The sequence below is a fragment of the Palaemon carinicauda genome, chromosome 44, assembly GCF_036898095.1.
Source record: "Palaemon carinicauda isolate YSFRI2023 chromosome 44, ASM3689809v2, whole genome shotgun sequence".
NCBI classification, from domain to species: Eukaryota; Metazoa; Arthropoda; class Malacostraca; order Decapoda; family Palaemonidae; genus Palaemon; species Palaemon carinicauda.
Window position 1 is genome coordinate 8,019,564 of NC_090768.1, and position 26,362 is coordinate 8,045,925.

The 26,362-nt window shown below is 44.7% G+C and overlaps 1 protein-coding gene across 1 annotated transcript in view; it reads left to right on the top strand.

Moving 5' to 3' along the window:
• Akt (Akt kinase) overlaps positions 1-26,362 on the top strand; it is a 103,183-nt gene that overhangs the window by 46,638 nt on the left and 30,183 nt on the right. The window contains exons 4-8 of the mRNA XM_068366922.1: positions 5,057-5,228; positions 8,072-8,146; positions 8,410-8,532; positions 18,778-18,969; positions 25,284-25,412. Coding sequence (XP_068223023.1) covers positions 5,057-5,228; positions 8,072-8,146; positions 8,410-8,532; positions 18,778-18,969; positions 25,284-25,412 — 691 coding nt within the window. The remainder of the gene's footprint in view (positions 1-5,056; positions 5,229-8,071; positions 8,147-8,409; positions 8,533-18,777; positions 18,970-25,283; positions 25,413-26,362) is intronic.

Below are 26,362 nucleotides of genomic sequence, written 5' to 3' on the forward strand. Positions count from 1 at the left end.
CCCGTGTGCGGAGAAATCCCGCGGGTTCGGCACAGTAACGTGACTTAAGAGTCTATGGTCACAGTGGTCCCGGCCAAGTTTCGGGATTCGCCGCTGCCACGACCATCATCCAGCGTCATCCGGGTGAGCCCGGGATGGGGTAGACCCATGACGGCTACCTCCGCCCCAACGGTTTTACCCGTGACGGAGGCGCCCGCTCCATCATCCTACCAGGAGGAACGGGATGCCTCCATGCCCATGGATCCCTCTGCGTTCGAGGAACCTGCCGACGCGGAGGTACGGGTAGTGGACGGTTTAATTGACTGTACAGTGTCTTTTCGACTCCGCCCGCTCGTCAGGGCAGCCGTTGGCACACTCATTGCTGCCCCGGCCTAGTAAGTCGGCGGCTCCACCCGTGTGCGGAAAAATCCCGCGGGTTCGGCATAATAACGTTACTCATCACTCTTTGGTCATAGCGGTCCCGACCAAGTTTCGGGATTCGCCGCTGCCACGACCATCATCCAGCGCCATCCGGGTGAGCCCGGGAGGGGGTAGACTCATGACGGCTACCTCCACCCCGACGGCTCTACCCGTGACGGAGGCGCCCGCTCCATCATCCTACCAGGAGGAACAGGATGCCTCCATTTCCCACGGATCCCTCCACGTTCGAGGAACCTGCTGACGAGGAGGTATGGGTAGTGGACGGTTTAATTGACTTGGGCGAGTGTTTGGTGGAAGAGGTCTTGTCCTACCGTAAGGTGCTTGCTCTCATCCAACGGCATCATGGGTTGGACGAACCTCAACCAACGGCTGCGCGAACTTGGATCTCGGGTCTGGGCAGGATGGTGGAGGATCCTGTGCAGAAGAAGACTTCCTTGACCCTGCCTTTAGCCCCCGATGTTGCCATGGGAATGGAAGACGTGGACCTGTACGTCTCAGCCCGGAGAATTCCTCGAGGTCACAGAGCTCAGGCAAACTCCTACCGGGTCTCAAGACCCAGAGGAAGTTCTACGTGGTGGACGGAACACCATTCAGGGCCCCGCACGGTAGAAGAAGTGGTCGTTACACTGAACCAAGGCAACTCGGACGAACGTAACTTTAGTGCGCCGGTGGTCTTCTCTCCAGCGGAGGCCGCCTTGATGGAGGTCATCGCTTAGGACGTTGTGAACGTCACCTCTTGGCTGGATTGGTGGGCCTGTACACTGGAGGACTTTCAGATCTCATATGACCTCGCATTGCCAGACAATCAAGCCCTTCTGAAAGAATTGATCCGCTCGGGGGGTAAAGCCATGAAATTTCTGACACACCAGTCCCTTACCCAGACAGCCAACTTGGTTCTGAGGAGAAGGGACACTATCCTAAACAGACTTTCCCGCAGGATCCCCGAGCAAGAGGCAAAGTTCTTAGAAACTCACCGTCTCATCCAAGACGGTGTTCCCTCTCCAGACGGTAGCAGAGACGATGGAGAGAGTCACCAGATTGAAGGTGCCAGCCGAGCCCAGGCAGCAGTTGCCAAGGCGGCCCGTTGCGAGGAGACCTGCGGCGGACGGGGCCTACCCGCCTCCGCCCCCAGCTAGGCAAGGAGCATCCACCTCTTCTTGGCACCAGCCTCCGTGCCCCTCCAGGGGGAGTGGTGCTCAACCCCAAACCTGCTATAGACCTAAGTTTTCCGGGTCAAGGAGAAGTCGGTCAAACCGCCTTCCTAGAAGGAGATAGGGAGAGAGGCCCCCTACACCTTCCCACGCCCCTGGTGGGGGGATGCCTCAAACAGTTTTGGCAAGCGTGGCGGGACAACGGGGCGGACCCATGGACAGTTACTGTTCTCAGGGAGGGATACAGGATTCCCTTCCTATCAGAGCCGCCCCCGCTGATCCCTGATCACCGAGGGTTATGGTTAGCTCCCAACGACTCGGAGTAGAAGGCAGCTCTACAGGCAGAGATGGAAGTTATGCTGGAGAAAAGAGCCCTGCAACCCGTGCACGAACCGTCGCCGGGATTCTACAGCAGACTCGTCCTGGTGGAGATAATGGCAGGAGGTTAGAGACCAGTAATCGACCTCTCGGTATTGAACAAATTCATCAAGAAGACACCCTTCAAGATGGACATGCCGAAGTCGGTTCTGGCAGCCTTGAGAGAAGGGGATTTCATGATGTCCCTGGATCTCAAGGATGCCTACTTCTAGGTTCCCATTTGCCCCTCCAGCAGGAAGTTTCTCAGGGTAAAGTGGGGCCCCCAGACTTTTCAATTCAGGACCCTCTGATTCGGTCTGTCGACAAACCCTCAAGTCTTCGCCCTGGTCTCGACCTGGACACACAAGCAAGGCTCAAACTCAGACCGGTTCAGTGGAACCTGAAGGACCTCTGGTCAATGGGAAGCTCCCCACAGAAGATAATTCCGGTGTCACTTCCCTCCAAAGAAGCTCTCCTCTGGTGGTCCGACAGGAGGAATACGTTGAAAGGGATTCCGTTCGGCTCCCCTCCCCCGGAGATGCTGCTCTTCACGGGCATCTCTTCGAGGAAACAGCAGAGGGGAAATGGTCAGTGGGGGAAAAGGCCCGGCACATCAATCTTCTGGAGCTCATGGCAGTGCAGAGGGCATTGATAAGCTTCGTCCGCCTCGTTCAGGGGAACTCGGTAGCCCTCATGTGCGACAACGCCTCGTACATCAGGAAACAAGGAGGGTTAAGATCAAGGGATCTGTGCGATATCACAGCTCGGGTCGTAGAATGGGCCAAAAGGAACGACATTCTCCTATAGGCCAGATTCATCCTCGGAAAGAGGAACGTCCTGGCGGACGGGCTAAGCAGGAAAGGCCAAATAGTGGGATCAGAGTGGTCCCTTCACCCTCAAGTGGCACAGGAAGTCCTCCGTCGTTGGGGCTCCCCAGTGATAGCCTTGTTCGTCACAAGACTAAACGTGAAGCTCCCCGTGTTCTGCTCCCAGATACCGGATCCGACAGCAGCGTTCGAAAACGCCTTCCAGCACCCGTGGGACAACCTCCACGTATACATACGCCTTTCCCCCCTTCGGGATGATCAGACAGGTGCTCAACAGGTTAAGACAAAGTCCACAGAGATGACTTTGGTAGGGCCCTGGTGGCCGGAGAGGGAGTGGTTCGTGGATCTGCAGGACCTAGCCATTCTCCCGCCGTGGCCCTTACCAGTAAGAGGAGACCTGCTAAGTCAACCACACTGCCAAAAGGTGCTCGAAAACCCTCGGGCTGAGGCTACACGCGTGGAGGTTATCGAGCTGTTGCTAAGGAAGAAAGGGTTCTCGGACAAAACAGCGGATAGGATGTCAGGGTACCTGCGGAGGTCCTCTTGTGTTGTGTACCAACATATATGGGCAACCTTTGTCAAATGTTATGCCACTCAGAACCTTCGGCCCTTGGACGTTTCGGTCCACAACATCGCAGACTTCCTGGTACACTTGAGGGATGATCTAGGGGTCCCCATCCCAGCCAGCAAGGGGGTTCGAGCAACATTAGGACAGGTGTTCCAGCTTAAGGGCATCAATCTAGGGACCTCGCGTCACATCTCAATGCTTATCAAGAGTTTTTTTTTCCTAACATACTTACCTCGAACTACTTTCGGGTAATGGCCCCCCCATCCTGCCCCGAGTATCTTCTGGAGTTCGAGGAGGCCTTAAAACAGAAGCTTACTGGGTATCAAGCATGGCCACACGCGTGACCTGGGTTGCACCTGGACGAGTATCCTTACGCCCTGGAACGCCCTTGAGAGGCAGCGGAGAGGGGGGCAACTACGCAAAATTCTTGGTCGGTGATTGAGAGATTCCAGACTCTCCTAAGAAAGTAGTTCGAGGAAAGTATGTTAGGAAAAATACAAATTACTTAAAATTTGTGATTTTTCCTACTGATACAAACCTTTAGCTATTTATACAAACTTTTCCGCCAGGCCTATCCCCCTTGAAGTTCCATCTTCAAGCAAAGTGAGCTAAATCACAGGTGTGTGAGCGGGAGCGGTAGCAAGCTACCCCCCCTACCCCTTGTAACTAGCGGAATGGGTAGTTTACCCCCGCTAAAATTTTAATGGCTCGTCCTTTCAGCTTCGCCGAAAGTAATAACCCCTAATAAATAGCTAATGGTTTGTATCATTAGGAAAAATACAAATTATCTACGAATTTGTCTTTTTCATATAGGCCTAGAAAACTATTAATCTTTAGCGTACATTCCATCCTTCCATCCTCGCGTTCATTTGGTCCCTTTGTTGGGTATAACAGATTTTTTTTAGGAGTGGAGCATTGTGCAGTTCAAGATAGCTTAAGTGGGCTCAACGATTTAATTTTTTTTTTTTTTTTTTGGTGCGACTGGAGAGTCATCAGCATCTCATGACTAAAAAGTGTGAAGTTAAAAAACTTGAAAATCCACCCACCTCTATCCTCTCATTCTTGTTACATCAGATTCAATCTACACAGTAAAATGAGTTGAATAGTTGTGGCCTTTTGATAGTTTACAGGTGTATATATGGTCACTCATTCATTTGTCTATGTCTTTTCTCAATAAAACTTCAGAACTGACATGTATGGTGATTGCCATGACTGTTTCTTGGTCTCAATATGTTTGATTGGTTTGTATGAAAACTAAGGTATTCGTTACTAAAACTTTAATTTTTTTTATATTTTACAAATCTCTTAGGCTAAGTTTGAGCAGAGATTAGTATAGTAGTCCCTTGGTATTTGTGTATTTGATTATTGAATCCTTTAAGTAATGATTTTGTGTGCTGCCAGTACGAACATTCCTAGTTTTTAACTTTTCTTTTCTGCTTTTGTGTCAGTTATAGTTTTCCAGACACACGTAGGTTTTATTCACTTATATAATGAATAAGGTGTTTAAAAGTTTTATTAAGGTGGAGCAGCACATACAGTATTCACATATTTTTAACATTTGCTGTTCTGTGTTGCTTAAACCATGTGAATGTAAGGGACAGCTTTGCAGTTTATATCATTTTGCATTTAAAGTTAAATTCTAAATGTGTTCTCAGAAGGCTTCATCCTATTCGTCTCTCATCAAAGCTTCATTACTGAATAATTGTCTTAATAGTATATGATATTTTTGTCAGAGAGGCATGGATGGAAGCCATCAAGCAAGTGTCAGAACGAATTGCTGACAATTCTTCTCAAGATGTCGAAATCCAAGCAGCAGGATCTGTAGAAAATATTAACTTTTCATATTCAAGTGAAGATGATGATGATCCTCATGGTTCCCGGACATCAAAAAAGAAGAGGAAAATTGTAAGTGGTATGCCAATGCAGTTTACACATTTTTGTCCTTAGAGTTAAATGTATGTACAACATAGATTCCACACAAACGGGTAGTTGCTGATTTAGATTTTTATCTAATTAAGAAAGTGAAGTCCTTTCTAAGCCTTATCTAGTTATTTTGGCTTCATTTAAGATAGTTTTTTCCTTTTTTCCAGAATTCATAGCTAATAAGGATTATAAGGACAAGAGATTGCTCAGACATTTTTCTTTACCTAATTGGAGATCTTTTTAAAGTTATATTATGTCCAGTTAAACCCTTAAAGGCGTATTTGAAAAGATACAAGCTCTTATATGGTAATATAAAGAATTATTTTTGTGTAGTTATAAAGCATTCACTTCATATGACAAGACAAAAAAAAAAAGCAATTTGAATGAGGTACATCAGGCAATTGGAAGGTATGGGGTTCCTCCTTTTATTAAGGTCATCGCCCATGACATTAGTTGATTGCCACTTCCTGAAACATCCTGAAAGAATCTCCCCCTTGATAAAATTACATGTGTAGCTCAATGGAGATTCAATTCCATGGTGTTGTATTTTGACTGGTAAGATGAACAATTACTTAGCAAGTCATATTGTTCCTAAGTTGCCATTGTAACAGAGGTGTATGTTTCCAAATAGGATAATCAAATTGGCTTTGTTGTTTAGTTCTCAGGAAGAGTAAGGGCACCTGATTCTTATCAGATAGTACCCTTTCATCATGATTTATTATAGCTAGTTTAGCTTGTTCTTTCTACACTATTCATATGGGTTTCCTTTTAAGAACCTTGGCCATTATAGACGTGTGTATGGGGATCACATACTACGCATATCGTACCATTCAAGAGATGCATTAAGTTTTATATTGAGTAGTGGAAGTTTGATTTGAAGTAAGAGTTCTTAAGGAGTCATTTCTTGTATGTTTCATTTATTGCAGATGGATTTTATAAGAATTATTGCATGTTTTACATCTGACACAAAGGGCCTCGTTTAGATTTTGCCAGTCGTCTCTATCCTGAGCTTTTAAATCAATATTTCTCCATTCATCATGTACTTCACACTTCATAATTCTCAGTCATATAGACTTGGGTCTTCCAACACTTCTTGTACCTTGTGGAGTCCAGTTAAAGGTTTGGTAAACTACTCTCTCTTTGAGGAGTGCAAAGAGCAAGCCCAAACCATCTCCATCTACCCATCACCATGATCTCATCTAAATATGGTGCTAGAGTAATCTCTTATAGGTTAATTTCTAATACTGTCCTTCCAATTAACTCCCTATATTCTTCTGAGGGTTTTGTTCTCAAATCTATAAAATCTATTGGATATTGTTTCATTGTCATACCACGAATCATGTCCATATTGTAACATTGATCTCACTAAACTGATTTATAGCCTGATTTTTGGGTGTAATTTCAGGTGGTTTGATTTCCAAATTTTACTTAACCTAGCCAATGTCTGATTTGCTTTTTTTTTTTTTTTTTTTAATCTTTCATTAAACTCCATTCTAATGACCCCTGTATTTGAGATCATAGTTCGTAAATACTTGAATGATTCTACCTCATTTATCCTTTCTCCTTTCCAATGATATTTCATCTTCCTTTGCATATTCCGTTCTTGTCATCTCTGTCTTTCTTCTATTTATCTTGAGCCCAACCTCCTGTGATATGTCATGCATTCTGGTAAGCAATCGTTGCAAATCCTGTGGTGTTCTGCTAATAAGGATAGCATCATCAGCATACTCTAGGTCAGCTAATTTCCTATTACCAATCCAATCCTTCTCCACCATCCCCAATAGTTCTATGCATTACAAAATCCATGAGGAGGATAAACAACATATGTGACAGCACATTCCCTTGGTGTACTCCACTGTTCACTGGAAATCCATTTGATAGGACTCCATTAACATTAACTTTGCACTTGCTATGCTCATGAACAGACTTAATTAGATTTACATATTAAAGAGGAACTCCCCACAATATTGGCCGGTGCACAATATCAAAGGTTTTTTTCATAGTCCTCAAATGCCATCAAAAGCGGTTATCTATATTCTACACATTGCTGTACATGTCTTAAAATGAAAATTTGGTCAGTACAACTTCTACCTTTTGTAAATCCTGCTTGTTCATCTCTCAGCTTTTCATTAATCTTTCTCTCTAGTTTCTTTAAAATAAGCATAGTAAATATTTCATGACGTGCGATTCATCTATAAGTATTACAATCAGTCAGGTCTCCTTTTTATTTTTGTCATTTTCACCAATGCTCCTAGCTCCCATTCATCAGGTTTTTCCTCTTTACACCACATTCTACAAAAATAATCTACTAAGTATTCTGGGAGTTGCTTCATTTTCAGCCAAGTCATCTCTTCAGTTATTCCATCGTATCCATGGGCTTTCCATCTAGTTTTTTAATGAAAGCATCAACTTTTAATACACTGAATTGATTCATGGGCATATCAAGTTATTTGGTATTTACTGAAATTTGAACGTTTCCCCATCTATAATGGTTTTTCAAAACTAAAAGTGATACATGTGATAATGTTGGTTCCTCTCTCTCTTTCAATTCTATTACTTGTGTAAACTAATTATCATTGTAATTTCTCTTATTGATGTATTACAATAACATTTAGTTTTGGCTGTTTCACATTTTCAGGAGGCATGTCTTCAATAAAGAATTCACAAAGTCTGAGCAATTATGTGAAAAAATTAGTTCATTATATATGCCACCACACATGCAATTGTTTTGATTTTGCATATTCTTTTTTTTTATTTCTTTTATACTGTATATGAATAGTGTAAACTCAGATAATTATTATTCATAATCTCTTTCTCCTTTTCAGACCTTAGACAATTTCGAATTTTTGAAAGTATTAGGGAAAGGAACATTTGGGAAAGTTATTCTTTGCCGTGAGAAGGTAAGTTTTACTGTACTTTATTTCATAGTGTAAGGTTTTTTCTTTATTGAAATATAATAAGTTTCATTACTTTGCAGCCTAGTAAGAGCTATTGTAGTCAGGGAAATACAGTGTGACATAGAATGGCATGCTTTCAATTGTTCAGGTTTTAGTATCTTTTGGTTGTGAGTATTAGAATGCTTTTATAATTTTCTAATTGTTTATGTTGTCTTAAAAGCACATTAAAAGTCTTTTATAGTGCTAAATATTTTGTTCCCCCACAGAGTAGCAACCATTTCTATGCCATCAAGATTCTTCGAAAAGATGTCATCATTAAACGGGATGAGGTAGCACATACATTAACGGAAAATAGAGTGTTACAAAGAGTAGATCATCCATTTTTAACGGTAAGTACCAAGCAGCAAATCATTATTGTTAATTATATTTTACGGATATCCTTACTTATCTCTTGGGGAAAGGTTATGGCTACAGTTCTATTTAACAAATGCTTGAGTACATACCCCCTTAAAGTTGATTATAGAGAAAGAGAGAATTATTTTATTATTTTAGATTCTATACACTTGTATTAACTGCATGATTGGTTGCATTGACTCGATGTTGACCACAATTTTGAGTTACTTTACCTAGGTTTCTGTTTCCAGTGAATCTCTCCCCCCCCCACTCCAATTGCCTTACCTCTTAGTATATTATGGTTTGAAACACCATCTGTGTCACTCTATGGCAAACAATACCTGCTTGGTGAAATATATTCATTGTTGAATTACCTCAAGCCAGATGTTCCAACCTACACCAGAACTATTTGTTATACAGTATCATCATCATCATCATCTCCTCCTACGCCTATTGACGCAAAGGGCCTCGGTTAGATTTCGCCATTCATCTCTATCTTGAGCTTTTAATTGAATACTTCTCCAGTCATCATCTACTTTGCACTTTATAGTCCTCAGCCATGTAGGCCTGGGTCTTCGAATTCTTCTAGTGCCTTGTTGAGCCAAACTGAACGTTTGTTGAACTAATCTCTCTTGGGGAGTGCGAAGAGCATGCCCAAACCATTTCCATCTACCCTTCATGATGATCTCATCAACATATGGTTCTCGAGTAATCTCTTATAGTTTCATTTCTAATCCTGTCCTGCCATTTAACTCCCAATATATTTGTGAGAGCTTTGTTCTCAAATCTATCAAATCCATTGGAGATTTAGTACAACATGTCCATAGAGTAACACCGATCTCACTAAGCTGATATATAGTCTTGATTTTTATATGTAATTTCAAGCAATTTGATTGGCAAATTTTAGTTAACTTAGCCATTATCTGATGTGCTTTTTTCAGTCTTTCACTAAGCTCTAATTCTAAAGACCTTGTATTGGAGATCATAGTTACTAAATACTTAAATGATTCTACCTCATTAATCCTTTCTCCTACCAATGATATTTCATCTTCCTTTGCATACTCCATTCTCATCATCACTGTCTTACTTCTATCAATCTTCAGCCCAACCTCATGTGATATTTCATGAATTCTGGTAAGCAAGCATTGCAAATCCTGTGGTGTTCTGTAAACAAGGACACCATCATTAGCATACTCTAGGTCTGCTAGATTCCTGTCACCAATCCAGTCCAATCCTCCACCATCGCTGACTGTTCTACGCATTACAAAATCCATGAGGAGGATAAACAACATAGGTAATGACACATTCCCTTGCAGTACTCCACTGTTCACTGGAAATTCACTTGATAAGACTCCATTACCATTAACTTTGCACTTGCTGTGCTCATGAAGAGACTTAATTAAATTTACATATTTATCAGGAATTCCATAATAACGCAGAACTGTCCACAAAAATGGCCGGTGCACACTAGAGAGAGAGGAGCGAGAGAGAGAGAGAGAGAGAGAGAGAGAGAGAGAGAGAGAGAGAGAGAGAGAGAGAGAGTGAGAGAGTGTGTGTGTGTGTGTGTGTGAGTATAATATATAATAATACTTTATTTCCAAATAAATACATTGGGTATTATACATTATTTATAAAGTAATGTATAGAATAGTGATTACTGATATTGTGATTACATTAAAATTTAACATTTACATGAGAGATGCTTCCATATAAATCTTTTGACTACCAACTAAAATACATTTGGTCCACTACTTGCATTAGTATGACTTTAAAGTAGAGATAAAATAACTTAAAATGGTAAAACTCATTAAAATTCTATCATCATTTCATCATTTCAGCCTTCAAAAGTCCTTTGTTGGATGTAGGCCTTCCCCAGGTTTCTCCACAGACTTGTATCGCAAGCTATTCTGTGCCACTGTTGCTTATGTTGGTCTAAGTCATCTCGCCAGTGGGTTTTTTGTCTTCCTCGGTTTCTTGTGTATCCTCGGGGTGTCCAGAAGGTTGTTCGTGATGTCCATCGGTTGTCTGTCATCCTGGCAATGTGCCCTGCCCAGTTCCATTTGAGCTTGCTAATGATTTCAAGGATATCCATTACTTTAGTTTTTTGACGTATCCATTTACCTGTTTTTCTATCCTTCCATGTTAGATTTAGCATAATTCTCTTATGTGCCCTCTGCATTGTTCGTAATTTAAGGGAAAGCTTTTTTGTTAGATTCCAAGTTTCGGCCCCATAGGTGACAGTGGGGAGGATACACTGATCATAGACTTTCCTTTTCAAGATGATAGGAATCTTCTTATTTTTTAACACTGTAAAATTCTATACTGTGTGCAAAATTACAGTAGACCCCATAAAACATTAAAAACTGATAGTCCCAAGTACATTAAAACCAATCCACAAACATGTAACTAAAGTCTTGTAGAAAACATATATTTCCTGAGATTTGCTTTGAAAGTGTCTATATTCGATGTTTTCAATGACTCAGGTAGGGTATTCCACATCGTTGGTCCTCGTACCGTAAAGCATCTACTTCCCAAGTCTGTGTTGGTTCTCGGTATATAAAGGTCATTATTCTGTCTCATTTGTCTGTCCCTCCCAGCTCCAACTGTTATAATCGTAAAAAGCCAAGTTGGTATTAAACTTCGCACAACTTTAAAAACTCCCACACAAATGTCAAATTTAATCCTTTCAACATTTAACCATTCTAATTTATCTAAAATTGGTGATGCATGATCATATTTTTTGGCCCTACCATCAACTACTCTTGCCGCAAAGTTTTGTACTTTTTGAACCCGTTGTAATTGTTGTTTAGTAGTACTTCCCCAAATCTTTAAACAATAATTTATTATGCTCAGTGCAAGAGACTGAACTACCATTGCCCTCCTGTCAATATCTAGTCTGTCTTTAATTCTTTTTAAATATATTAAGGTTCCATTTACTTTTCTACATATTTCAGATACGTGTACATCAAAAAGCATATATTGGTCAAAATGAATGCCCAGATTTTTTACGTGAGTGAGTGAGTGAGTGAGTGTATTAGGAAAAAAGAGAAGAAATATAAGTCTTAATATTTTCTACCATTTATTAATGTGTTCCGTAAAGTTAAGTGTTTATGTTTTCTGCCGTTTGTCATCGTCCTCTTTTGGACATCACCTCATTCCAAAGTTAAGGTTCTACATTATTGTTACTGTATTTTCCATTTATTATTACATTATTGTACTGTCTGTTCTAATTATACATTTCATTTACAGGTTATTAACTGTTATTTTATTATTCAATGATCCGAATGGTTGTTTGTTCCAACACGGAGTACTTACCTCGAACTACTTTCTTAGGAGTACTGTATCTGGGATCTCCTCCCTAACCGACCAAGAAGTTTGCGTAGTTTCCCCTATCTCCGTTTTCCCTAGTCGGGTCCCTCCGTGTCGGATGGATACTCACCCTGAGGCGACCCGGGGTCAGCGTGCGAGAGCGCGCTGCTAGGTCTGTGTCGCCAGTAAGCATCTGGTCGCGGCGGAGATAACATCTCGCTGCTCTCTCTCACATCCCGTCCAACCCACCATTGGTTTCCCTTTGTGCTTTCCCTTTCACATCCTTTCCTTGTGTTGTTTGTGTATTCGTGTATTCCCGTATGGAATCTCAACGTCGTTGTCCCGGGCCCAAGGCTGGTAAGTCTTGCGGGGCTAGGCCTTCTAAGCCCGATGTCTATCCACACACATTGTGCTCCTCGTGTAGAGGCAGAGTGTGCTCACCTGCCTCCACGTGTCTGGAATGTGCGTCCTGGCCGGAGTTGCAGTGGACCTTGTACGCAACAAAGAAGAAAAAGGCGTCGAAGCGGTCTCCTAGGAAGTCGGGTATCAGCTCGCCCTTGACGTCGCCTTCAGCGCCTTCAGAGAGAGGTTCTCCTTCCCCTTCCCCTACCCAGAGTAGGGGACGAGGTAAGTCCGTTGCGGGGAAACGGCCCATTGCTGTTCCCCATGACTCTGATGCCATTGATGCTAATTGTATTGTGCCTACGCAGACGAGTGGGGGGTCTGCTAGTGTGGCGGAAGTGTGTTCCGTAGACGAGGTTCTGGTGCCCGCAGGACCCGTCCCGAGTGAAGACCCGGTGTGGAGGAGGTCAGGAATAGCTCCTTCCCCCCTATTGTGGCAGTACTTTTCAGGAACAACGGTTTCCAGGGGCAGGCTAGACAAAGAAAGGCAGGCCACGTGCTCTTCAGACCCCGACTCCATTGTGTGGACGGTGCCAAGGACGCCCTTCAGGTCACCCATGCGGCAAGAGGAGTAGTTTGTGGGTTGGTTTGCCTCTCGAGGGGCACTTTACACGCCCCTGGCACCTTCGGCTTCTCTACCGCTGGACTCCATGCAACCCGTCACCCCGGTATCACAATTACAAGCCCTCATCTACCTCGGACATTTTCTCGTCCTACAGTTCGTCATCGTCGGAGGACTCCAGCGGACGGGAGACGAGAAGAAAGAGAAAGAGGTTTAAGAGGAAGAAGTCGAGCTCATACGCAGGCCCTTCGAGGAAGAAGGCCGAGGTTACGAGGAGGAAGAATAAGAAGAGGAATTCTTCCAAGAGAAAGTGGGTTAAAGTGGCTTTTCCCCCTTGCGGGTTGTACAGGGCTCCTGCCGCTCCAGTGCCTGCCTCGGTGGCTGCTAGAGCTGCTCCCGCGCCCTTGCCCAGTGTCTCTTCGGCTCTGTCCGCCCGTCGGATGCAGCCGTTGGCACACTTCAACTTTCCCTTGCCTTTGCCCGGCTTGTCACCTGCTCCATCCGTCCAGCGGAGGCAGCCGCTGGCTCAGCCCTGCAGGATGACACACACTCCCATAGTCTCACCGGCTCCATCCAGGCATCGGATGCAGCCGCTGGCACAACAGGACAGTTACTCTTCACGGATTCCCCTGGGAGGGGGCAGACCCATGACGGCTACCTCTGCCCCGGCAGCTCCATCTGTGATGGAGGCAGCCGCTCCATCGAACCGGCCGGAAGTAAGGGATACGACCGCCCCCACGGATCCATCCGTGATCGAAGATACAGCCGACACGGAGGATCAAGTGGTAGAGGGCTTATTGGACACTGGCGAGTATTCCCCCGATGACATGTCCTCCTACAGGAAGGTCCTGGCATTGATCCGGCACCACCACAGGTCAGACGAGCCTAATCCGTCGTCAGAGCAGGCTTGGCTTTCGGGTTTAGGAAGGATGGTAGACAATCTGGTTCAACAGAAACCATCCTTGACCCTACCTTTAGTTCCGAACGTGGCCCTGGGCATGGACCACGTCAACCGGTTTGTCGCAGGGCACAAGAACTCCCTAAGAGCCCAAAGGTCCTTCAAGCTCCTGCCTGGACTGAGTACCCAGAAAAAGTTTTATGTGCCAGACGGGCGTCATGCGGGACCCCGCACGTTAGAAGAAGCCGTCGCGACGTTAAACCAGGGCAGTTCAGATGACAGGAGGCTTAATGCCCCAGTGGTCTTCCCTCAAGCGGAGGCCGCTATGATGGAGACATCATTAATGTGACCTCCGGGCTGGACTGGGGGGCGTGCACCCTGGCAGGGTTCCAACTCTCCCACGATCTCTCAGTGCCGAAGAATCAGGCCCTACTACAGGAACTCATACGTTCGGGAGGGAAGGTGATGAAGTTCCTTACTTTCCAGTCACTGACCCAGACGGCAAACTGGGTGTTAAGGAGGAGAGATACGATTCTTAACAGGCTCCCCTGTAGACTTCCCGAACGTGAGGCAAAGTTCCTAAGAAATGCTCCGGTGTGGGGTGAGACCGTGTTCCCCCTTCAGGCAGTAGCGGAAACGATGGAGAGAGTGGGGAAGCTTAAAGACTCGACGGAGCCCAGACAGTCAGCGGCAAGACGTCCTTCCCATAGGAGACCATCGGTGGACGGGGCCTACCCACCTATGCCACCAGCTAGACAGGAGACCCCCTCCCCTTCCTGGCATCAATCCCCGCGGCCCTCCCGCAGTAGTTGTGCCCCTGCCCAAGCCTCCTTTAGGCAGAAATACGCTGGCTCAAGGCGAGGTCGCTCAAACCGTCTCCCCAAAAGGAGATAGGGAGTGAGGCCCCCCTACACCTTCCCACGCCTCAGGTGGGGGGATGCCTCAAACGTTATTGGCAAGCATGGCGGGACAACGGTGCGGGCCCGTGGTCCTTGACAGTCCTCAGGGAGGGATACAGGATTCCCTTCCTGACAGACCCGCCCCCCTCTGATTCCCGAACATCGGGCAGAATGGCTGGCACCCAAGGATCACAAGAAGAGAGCAGCCTTGCAGGAAGAGGTTTCAGCCATGTTGAACAAGGGAGCACTGCAACCTGTCCAGGAATCGTCCCCGGGGTTCTGCAGCAGGCTCTTCCTGGTAGAGAAAGCTACGGGAGGTTGGAGACCAGTCATTGACCTCTGGGCCTGTACAAGTTCATCAAGAAGACGTCCTTCAAGATGGACACACCGAAGTCGGTGCTGGCAGCCTTGAGAGAAGGGGATTTCATGATGTCCCTTGATCTCAAGGACGCCTACTTTCAGATCCCTGTACACCCCTCCAGCAGGAAGTTCCTCTGAGTAAAGTGGGGATCTCAGTCTCTGCAGTTCAGGACCCTCTGCTTCGGCCTGTCAACGGCCCCTCAGGTGTTCACGAGGGTGTTCACCATAGTATCAGCCTGGGCACACAAGCAGGGCATCAGGCTGATCAGGTATCTAGACGACTGGTTGCTGCTTTCAGCCTCAGAGGCAGCCTTGAAGGAGCAGGGGGCGAAGCTATTGCAGTTCTGCAGAGAACTAGGGGTTACCATCAACTTAGAGAAGTCCCAGTTAGTCCCCACCACTTGGATGATGTACCTAGGGATGGTCCTGGACTCCCAGTTAGCGAGGGCATTCCCCTCTCAAGAGAGGCTGAACAACCTGGATCATGTTATACGACCATTCCTGACAAATGCACCAATGAGCGCCAAGGATTGGCAGAGACTCGTGGGTCACCTTGTCTCGCTGGAGAAGTTAGTTCCTCAGGGGAGGCTCAAGCTGAGGCCAGTCCAATGGAACCTGAAGGACCTCTGGTCACCGGGAGACCCTCCTCAGAACTTATTCAGGATGACTCCGGCCTCCAGGAATATCCTCCTCTTGTGGTTTGACAGGGCGAACACTCTAAGGGGGTTACCGTTCGCATCTGCTCCTCCAGAGATGTTGCTCTTCACAGACGCGTCAAAGGAGGGGTGGGGAGCCCATCTGCTCGAAGAGACAGCTGAGGGAAAGGGGTTCCCGGAGGAGAAGCCCCTCCACATAAACCTGCTCGAGCTCCTGGCAGTTTAAAAGGCTCTCACAACATTCGCCCATCACCTTCAGGGAAACTCAGTAGCCCTCATGTGCGACAACGCCACTGTGGTGGCATACATAAAGAAACAGGGAGGCTTGAGATTATGGGAACTGTGCGACCTCACGTCTCAGATCCTGGAGTGGGCCAAGAGGAACCACATCATTCTCACAGCCAGGTTCATTCCAGGGAAGAGAAACGTTCAAGCCGACGGCCTCAGCAGGGCAGGGCAAGTAGTGGGGTCGGAGTGGTCCCTACACCCGCAAGTGGCACAGGAGGTCCTCCGGTTGTGGGGCTCACCGGTAATAGACCTGTTCGCCACGAGGCTCAACGCTCAGCTCCCCGTGTTCTGTTCTGTTCTGTGCCAGACCCGGCAGCAGCGTTCAAGGACGCCTTCCAGCACTCGTGGGACGGACTCGACGCATATGCCTTTCCTCCCTTTGGGATTCTCAGGCAGGTGCTCAACAGGCTCAGACAATCAAGGGCTACAAGGATGACTTTGGTAGCGCCCTGGTGGCCGGAGAGGGAGTGGTTTGCGGATCTACAGGACCTGGCCACCCTTCCTCCGTGGCCTCTTGACAGTAAGGGAAGATCTGCTGCACCATCCTCACTTTTGAAGGTTTCACGAAAACCCTCAGTGCCTTCATCTACACGCGTGGAGGTTATCGAGCGCCTGTTAAGGAAGGAAGGATTCTCGGAGAAGACAGCTTCGAGGATGTCAGGGTATCTTCGGAAGTCCTCGAGCGTGGTGTACCAGGCGAAGTGGGCCACGTTTGTGAAGTGGTGTGCTACACAGAACCTAAGACCCTTGGATGCATCAGTCCACAAGATTGCAGACTTCCTGGTCCACCTGAGGGACGACCTGAGGGTCTCCCTTCCAGCTATCAAGGGGGTCCGAGCGGCCCTGGGACAGGTTTTTCAACTGAGAGGCATCGACCTGGGGGCCTCTCGCCAGATTTCCAAGCTCATCAGGAGTTTCGAGCAATCTTGTTCCCCACGCGCCTCTAGGGTCCCGCAGTGGGACGTGGCCAAGGTTCTCAAGATTTTGACAGGGCCTCCCTTCGAACCCCTTAAGGGCATCCTGGATAAAGACCTCACTCTCAAGACAGTGTTCTTACGAGTTCTAGCCTCAGCTAAGCGTGTGAGTGAGCTCCACGGCTTGTCCTTCGAGGTCTCGCGCTCAAAAGGGTGGAAGGATCTGTCCTTTAAGTTTCTGTCTGAATTTGTGGCCAAAACCCAGAATCTGGCAGTTGCGGACCCAAGGTTCGAGGAGTTCTCGGTTCCGGCAATCCCTCACTCAGACAACCTGGAAGACTTGCTCCTGTGCCCAGTGAGAACAGTCAGGAAGTACCTTAGTAGGACAGCCAGACTCAGATCAGCCATCAAAAGCCTGTTCGTCTCTTCAGGCCCAATAAAGAGAGCAATGTCTAAGAACACGATCTCCTTCTGGCTTCGGCAAGTCATCAAGAGAGCTTACGACAGTGAGGGGTCTGCGGTCCCTGGTACCCCGCGAGCAGGTACATGGTCCAGGCAGTCCACCTTTACGGCTCACTACCTGAAAGACTGTACTAGGAAATCTCTGGACTCCTCCTCCATTGGTCCAGTGATTTCCGCCATGCAACAAGTTTAAAGCTAAAAACCCCGGGTAGCCCGAGGGAAGTAATCGCAAGCGACACAAGTTTCCTCCTTACTCCCCCTTTTCCTTGCTACCCTTTTTCCCTTTCCTTTCCTCCTCCCATGTGAGATATGGATGCTGTGGAAGCCCATGTCCGGATTATGCATAAAGGTGAGTTATACAAAAGGTAGACTTTTGCGTGCTTCCCCTGACTCTTCTACCCTGTCCACTGTGTCGTCTAGACCTAGCCGCCTATCTAGGTCCCGTGTTCTGGGATGATAATGGGGGTCTTCCGGTAAGTCCACCCCGGCCTTCTAAAGTGTAAGTCTCCTTAGAAAGTAGTTCGAGGTAAGTACTCCGTGTTGGAACAAATCACAAATTTTAAGTAATTTGTATTTTTCCTAATAGTACTTACCTCGAACTACTTTCGGGTTATTGCCCACCCATCCTGCCCCGATTGTCTTACAGGAGTTCGAAATAGTACTTAAACATATGCTTACTGCGAACACAGACCTAGCAGCGCGCTCTCCCACGCTGACCCCGGTTCGCCTCAGGGCGAGTATCCATTCGCCACGGAGGGACCCGACTAGGGAAAACGGAGATAGGGGGAACTACGCAAAATTCTTTTTCGGTTAGGGAGGAGATCCCAGATACTCCTAAGAAAGTAGTTCGAGGTAAGTACTGTTTGGAAAAATACAAATTACTTAAAATTTGTGATATTTCATTGTGTTTAGTACAGTTTAGCCTTATTATAAAAATTTAATGTGGTGTTTTCGTAGGGCTTGGAACGAATTAGGCTATTCACTTGTAAAAGGCATCTCATTATGTGAAAAAATCACGGTACGAAAGCCACTATGAAACCAATTAATTTCATATTGCGAGGCATTACTTCAAGTGTTTCACTCAAGATGAGGTAACAAACAAAATGAGGAATAATTTTTTTAAGGGAATACCTATTAAAAGTATGTGATATCTGTGAGACCTTCACCTTTCAAAATAATGTTTTCTAGACCTTCATTTCACATAATCCTTAAATGCCAGACCTCTGGTATTTAGAACATGGATATGAATGTCATTTTTTTTGCTCTTAGGGAAATAGATTAATCAAACCACTGAGCCAAAAATCTGATCTTAGGATATTTTTAAACTTTTTGTAGAAACTACTGATACAGGGTGGTGTTGAAAAGTCACTTTCATTAACAAGTATGCATGTCAATTAGTAAAACTAGGGCTTTTTTTGTTTCTGAGGAGTTGATATGTGAAGTACTTATGAAAAATTGTAATCTAAAAGGTGACATTGTTTTTGCTTCCAGTATCTCAAGTACTCCTTCCAGACGAATGACCGACTCTGTTTTGTGATGGAGTATGTCAATGGAGGAGAGTTATTTTTCCACCTCAATCAAGAACGTATTTTCCCTGAAGAACGTGCCAAATTCTATGGTGCTGAAATATGTCTAGCACTTGGATATCTCCATGAAAGGAATATTATCTATAGGGATCTGAAGGTAATATATTTTCAATATATTTCTTACCTTAAACTTTTGCAGGTGCAAGATGAAACTTCTTGATTAAATGAAATTTTTGTTTTTATAATTACCGTTAACAATATATAGCGCCTCTCATTGAGTAAGAGACAATAAAATACAAGTTTTTGCCACACCAGAATATTTTCATCTTAATTGAACAACTGAAAGCTGTGGTATGCTTCAATTTAGTTTATTCCTTGTAATATTTAGTATTTGCTATGAAATACTCTACACTATTTGTTTATTCTGATACTAAATACAAACCCTTCACTATTCGTAGGTAGCATACTTTAGGCAAAGCTGGAAGATGAGCCATAAGACTTTTAGTGAGTTATATTCAGGGGGTTAGCCCGTTACCCCGCTCACTCTCGGCCTAGTGTTGTGTTACTACTTTTACATTTGCCTCGGTGGAGAACGCACATTGTCACTCTCTGCCTCCTAACTCAACTTGCCATTTGACTTATGCTTTTTTAAATTTCCTTTACAGGTGTGGTTGTTTTCTTTGTTTGCCCTCCATTATGCAGACGTGTCCAGAACCTCAGGTATGTCCTGTGGGACCATGTCCTCTGTTGAGATGGACCCACATTTGTTGTGTCCGTCCTGCTGAGGGTGGCGCTTTGACCACGACAACACCTGTCCTTAATGCCGGGAATGGTCTGCCTCCCAGTGGGAGAGATTTTGGAGAGGGAGCAAGAGGAAGTCTAAGAGAGATTCTTCGCCGTAGGGGTCTTCCTCGAAGTCGAAGAAATTTCGGACTTCTTCCTTGACCCCCTGATCTCTTCCCGAAGCTCCTGCTTGATCAGTCTCCTCCAGGAAATGATAGTACAGGATCATTGACAAGTTAATGTAGGTCAACCCCAGGGTTCAAGGGAGAAGCACCTCGGCCCCTTCCCTTGGATGGAACTTTTTCATTCTCTTCTGTTTTACAGGTTTGGCCTTTGCTGGGAATGACCGTACCCCCGTCGAAGAAGGCGTTGTTAGAACACGTCGATGAGTACGGAGCTTCTAGACCCTGGAGTGTCTTCCACTCCTGCCATCGAAGGGCCTCACCCTTCACCGTTGCATCCAGCTGCTGCCTTTGCCAAAGACTGCACTTTCCTCCATGCTGAGCTGACTCTTCCTTCGGGTAAGGAGCAAGGTCTGAGACAGGTTCCTCCTGCGGGAGGTCACCTCTCGTTCGCAGTGTTGCCCTCTCCAGAGACTCCTTTCCTGAGACCTTCTAGACGTCGCCTTGCCACTCGGTTGACGCGTGACCATCACCTTCAAGTTTTTCGTCGTTGGTCTGCTCGTATTCATCACTCTCCTTCTCCTCAATGTTCGCCGACTACTTGTTGTTCGCCAGCTTCTCGTCATTCTTCATTTGCTTGTCATTCCTCAACTGTTTGTTGTTTGCCTCCTCACCATTTGCCAGATTTGCGGCGTTTGACATCTTGTCGTTCACCAGCTTCTTGTCATTCGCGAGCTCCACGGCATTAGCCATCTCTTGACTATCACTCGTCATCTTGTGATCGTCATTCTCCTGGTCTAAATCCTCACAGGTCAGTTTGTCACCTTCCTTTGCAAGAGCATCTCTCACCAGCTAGGGTTTGTCTCTTGCAGTATCGTGACCATTGCTCTCCAGCTACGGCTCTCGGTTGTTCTTCCAGTGACTACTCTCCGGTCCATGACCACCAAACAGCTCACGATTGACGCAGAGACGACACCCATCGTCCTTCCTACTAGAGATCGCTTCATTCTCGTCGTCGATCTCCTCTCAAGCTGAGCCCTCTAAACATTCTGGGTACAGTCCTGAGCCTACGCATCCTCGGGAAACTCATTCTCCCAGGGTTAGTCCAGTTTTTATTTCACCTCTAGGGTTTGCCAGAACCTCTCCTCACTTATGAGAGCCTTTTTGTTCTCTTGGGGATCATCCTTTTACAGCCGAGTCCCAGCATGCCGGACGCCCAGTCCACTTCCCGACCAAGAGGGAATCGTCCAAGATCCAGTTACCTTCCACCTCTAAGACATCACACTCTTTCAAGCCAGAGCTAGAGTCCATGCCTGCCAATCTTATCAGGTAAGAGACCTAACGCTTTCATTTCAGGCTCCAAGACCATGAAATCCTTTGAGGTGATATCCATCGTCTAGCCTACCTAAGGAGCTTCCGGTCTTCTCTGCATTGGGGAAAGAACCCTCATGGTTCGACGCTTTGCTTAAAGCAGTTCATCAAGCTGTCTTGGGCATACTTCCTGCAGACCAGACAGTAGCCAGCACCCCAAGGATTCCACTGGAGAAGTCAGTTTCTCCCAGCTCAGCCTCTCCCCCCCATGTCTGACCCCAGACGAAAAGCCTCGGGGCCAGGCCCGCGCAGACCTCCATCTCCGAAGATGATTGTCTTGCCCCTGAAGAAGAAGCGGGGAGCAGCAGATGTGGAGGCAGACATCCAGCAAGACTTCTCCTTGGTACAGTTGACGAAGAAGAGAAGAGTGGAGTGACCGAATCCTCATCCAGGAGATTGTCATCACCCTCGAACTAGCTGAGGCTCTCAATCTTTGGTAGATCTCACTAACATCCTCATTTCATCACTCTCCTATAAAGATAGTCTCTCCGGAACTATGCCCCGTCTCTAAGGAGACTGACCATTCAACTGCAGTTCCTTCTGCAAGAGAGAGAGTGCCTTCTTCCAGGCAAAAAGAACTCTACAGACCTCTTTTGGAGGAGTACCTTCCATTCCGCACAGAGAGACCAATTACGCTAAACGGTCCCGAAGAACACCACATCCAGGCCGTAAGACAAATCTTCCAGAGGGGTCTTGGGGGACCTTGCTATCATTTACAAGGACGTCAGCACGCAACGTTTCTTCCACAATGATGGCTGATGACTTAGATCCACCCCGGGTTCTTATGGGGTGAGAGCTCGTTGCTGTATGACGACAATGACTAAAAAGATTACTATCTCCCAAGAGTTGCTAGTCCTACCCTTACAGAGGCCAAGCAGAAGGATTCAGAGCATGCCTTCTGGCAGGGCTTGGCCTGCATGAGGGCCATCAATGGGTTGTCTAACTCAACAGTGGCCCCTCTGGAGAGCAAGGACACTACCCTTAACCACGTTTATGGCATGCAACGATCTCCCAAGGCCAGTGCAGTGTTGCCCTGGTCAAAGGGGTTGATGGTGCCCGGAGGAAGGGATTTTCTCAGATTGTTGGCTCCTAAACTTCCCTCCAATCAGACTCATCCTCTAATCCTCCTGCTGGATTTCATACAGCAGAGGAACTATTCTGATATAAAAAGTTTTACCCCTTTTTAAATTTGGAAAAAAATTGCTCTTATCCTATAAATATACATTGGTATTCAGGAAAGTTTATAATTTGCCAATAGAAGAAAAAATTTTTTCACATCTAAATCTTGCCTTTAGACCATTACTTAGAGGCACTCACCAGAGGAATCTCCTTTGAGAGAGACTGTCTCTTTCTCAGCTTCGTAGATCCTGATCATAGAGAAGGTAGTAAAGCATGCCATGCAGGCTGCTTCAAGACTGGATCTTTGGTTGGGATCCGTGGGAACCAAGGTTTGTCCAAGGACTCTACGAGGAGATCGATGGAAACTTTTCTATTGTCGGGAGCTTGAATCATCGAGTTTCTCTCCCCCGGGTAGTTAGCTTGTGGGCAAATGCTATTCTTGGGCGAAGACAATCGATACTTGAAAGATTCCACCGACAAGTTCCACACGCAGAAGTGATGAGATTGAGGAACTCTACTCTTGATGGGTCCTCCCTGTTCAAGCCGGAATACGTTGAAATAATTTTTATGTCCCCATACCCCTAGCATGTTGTGATTGGGTAACATCTGTGGTACATTCTAAGATTCCTATGTCTTTGAGAACTCCTACCTAGACCAGTTGAATTGCTAGTATCACAAACACACAGATTGCGTAGGCCGCTGACCGTGCCTTGCATGTAATTTAACAAAGTGCAAGGGTTTCCACCTGTTACGTGCGGAGCACGTACAGAGTAAACCACAGGGTAAATACCAAAGCCAGTTGATTCGAACTTCTACTTCCTAAGGAGTGAGACATCCCTGTACTGTACTGTAAATAGCGAAGGGTTTGTATTTAGTGTTGGAACGAATGATAAATTTGAAAGTAATTAGTATTTACTGTATCCTAACGGTAGAAACCTGTAGCTATTGTACAGATTGGCCCGCCATCACGTGTCCTCAAGAAGTCCTACCTGCAATCGTAAGTGGTAAAACAACACTAGTGTGTGAGTTAGCAGAGTAGCGGGTTACCTTCTTACACCCACCTCCTGCTAACTATCAGGTGGGTGATTATACCTTGCTAAAAGTCTTATGGGTTGTCTTCCAGCTTCGCAGAAAGTATGAGCTCTATAAGTAGGTATACGGTTGTATCAGGAAAAATGCAAATTAATTTTCAGCAAGATGCTGTCATTATTTTATAGAAAACTACCTTTTCCTTAAGTTATGAAGACTAATATTTTTAATGTTAACCAAGTACCATAAAAACTTTAATTAACTGTGGAAACTACAGGTACTGCATTTTATATTTGCTGTATCAGAAATGTTTATGATTACTTATAATGCTATACCCATTTTATATGCCTAGTATTATTTTACCCATGCTGTAGACATATCTCCCGATTATCCTGCTCATGAGACACCCAGTAGCAGTTAGCAGTTGCCGTTTTTCTCTTTTCATGTATTACCTCCCTCTCTCCTTAGCACTTCTGCAGAATTACCACTTGCACTTAGTTTGGAGAGTTTTGTTGTTGTTTGGAGTGCTTCTTCCCTCTTAGTTCCCTCTCTCCTTGCCACTTTGCTATAATTACCATTTGCAGCTAGTGTGGTGAGTTTTGTTGTTAGGTCTGCCACCTCTTTCCTTGGCTACTTGTCATAAGTATCATTAACATTTTGATGTGCTGTATGGTTGTTGCTAGATCTGGTCTTCTTAAATTCTCTGTCACTTTATCATAAATATAATTTCCACTTTAATATGTTGAATATAATGGTGGTTAGCTGTGCTGTTTCTCATGTAGTTCCCTCTCTACAATTCACAAATATTTCAGTTTGATGTGCTTATTGTGGTTTTTGTTAGATGTGCTGGTGGTTTTTGTTAGATGTGCTCTTTCCCTCTTAGCCCTTAAAAGTGGTAGTGCCGTCCTTTAAACCCAGCACCCTTATACATGTAGGTCTTCTGACTTTTCTAACTTCTACACCTTAAATTCTGCTGTGTTTCTTCCATCTTGCTCTTTAATTTCTTCTAAATTTTGCCTTATATTGCAAGTGCAGGGTTTTCCCCCAGTTGCACCTAAGTGCTGAATGGTATCCCAGCCTTTTCCTTTTAGTTCCATCTCTCCTTGGCCTTTTTGTATTAGATGTCAAATGCACTTTGATGAGAGGGGTGGTTGTTAGGTGTGTGCTCTTTCCCTCTAAGCATTCTGTCTCCGAGACTGCTTTGTCTTAAATATCAATTGCATTTCTGTTATTGAGTGTGGCAATTGCTAGCTGTTATTTTTGCCCTCTCTCCTCTGTCTGTTATGGCATTAATGTAATTTGCACTGCAATGAGGTGAGTGCAGTTGATAGGTGTGATCTTTCCCTCTTAATGCCTTCATTTGTAGGCCACATTGACATGAAGAATATTTACACTTTGGTTGCTGTGTATGGTGCTTGTATCCTGATTTTTCCCTCTTGGCTCTCTACCTCTTTGATTACTTTCTCTTCATTGTCATTTCCATATTGTGATTTTGGAGTCCACGGATATTATGATGAAAGGAGGACAAGGATATGTTATGTTGGGTTACACAAAGTTAATAGTTGGCTTCATCCTTTTTTAGGTCTATAGTTAATTATCCTTACATATAATGGGCTAGGCTAACCCATTTTCTATTGCTATTGACCGCCTTTGAATCATGTTTGTGAGTTCTATACTATTATCAGTAATGTAAATTTTTCAAAGTGCTGGTCACCTCTTGTCATTCCTTGGCTTCTGATTTTCTTGTCTTTTGATGGATAATTTTGTATGAAGTTTTTTTTTATACAAACATTTATTAGATTTAGATCACAGATTGTTTAAGTTTCATATGATTTAATTTGTGCTAAAAGGTTTTTGTTATACTGCAGATTTAGATGTGCCAATTTGTTCTCCAATTGGCAAATTATAAACTTTCCTGAATACCAATGTATATTTATATGATAAGAGCAATTTGTTTCCAAATTTAAAAAGGAGTAAAACTTTTTATATCAGAATACCTATTTTAATGACAGATAGTAATTAATTGAAATTATTATTGTAATTACAGCTTGAAAATTTGCTGTTGGATGCAGACGGTCATATAAAGATAGCTGATTTTGGTCTTTGCAAAGAAGATATATCTTATGGCTCAACTACAAGGACCTTCTGTGGCACGCCTGAATATTTAGCACCCGAGGTAAGCCATAATTAATGAAATTGCAAATAACGCTTAATTTTCTACTTACCGTGTTTTTATTTATTTAAGTGTATTTTAATTTTCCTTATTTACCTTTTCAATTTCACATATCAGAGGAGGTATGTTGTATAGGGCATACTGCTAGGATGCTTAGAAATTTATTTTATAGATTGTGATAATAACTACAGTATATGAACTTCGTATTGTGTGTTATATAAATTTTGAATTTGGTGAGTAAACAAGGCCAAGGTATCCTACTAAAGAGGAGATGCTTCAGATTTGACTTTGATCATTAAGATTAACAATTTTTGTTATAGCTCAATAGCTTTTGTGTGATAATTTGTAGTAACAAATCATGCATGTTGATTTTCTGGTTGTTTGGGATAAAGAAGAGGAAAGTCATTATTTAGGAAGATAAATTTGAAGATAGTAACCTAGTATGAAGAGGGTGAAGTTATAATGGCCATTGCACGTGATCTTTGTCTCTCAACATAATCGGTTTTACCGATCAAGGAACGACAAAAGAAGGGATAACTAAGGCTGATACATCATCATCTGTAAAATCCAAACTTATCAGCAAGAAAATACCAAAACCTATTGATGATATGGAATGACTACTCATAACATGAATGAAAAATAAAATACAAATGCTCATCACATAGCTTGTTAACAATATAGACTAATATGGGTTTCACACCGGATAGCGGAGCGATGTCACACTGGTCGTACAACTGGGGATAACTGCAGACGCTAGTAGATAACATAACATGGGCCAAGTTCGTAAAGAAGATGAAAAATTAAAAAAAAATTTTTGAGTTACTGTATGGCGGTTTCATTGCGGAACAATACGAAGGGTGGAGAAAAGTTGGTATTCAAACCAGGAGCAATAGATTTTATTAAAAACTTCCAGGAGCCAATGAATAGAGTAGCAAAAATTAAAACAAATTATC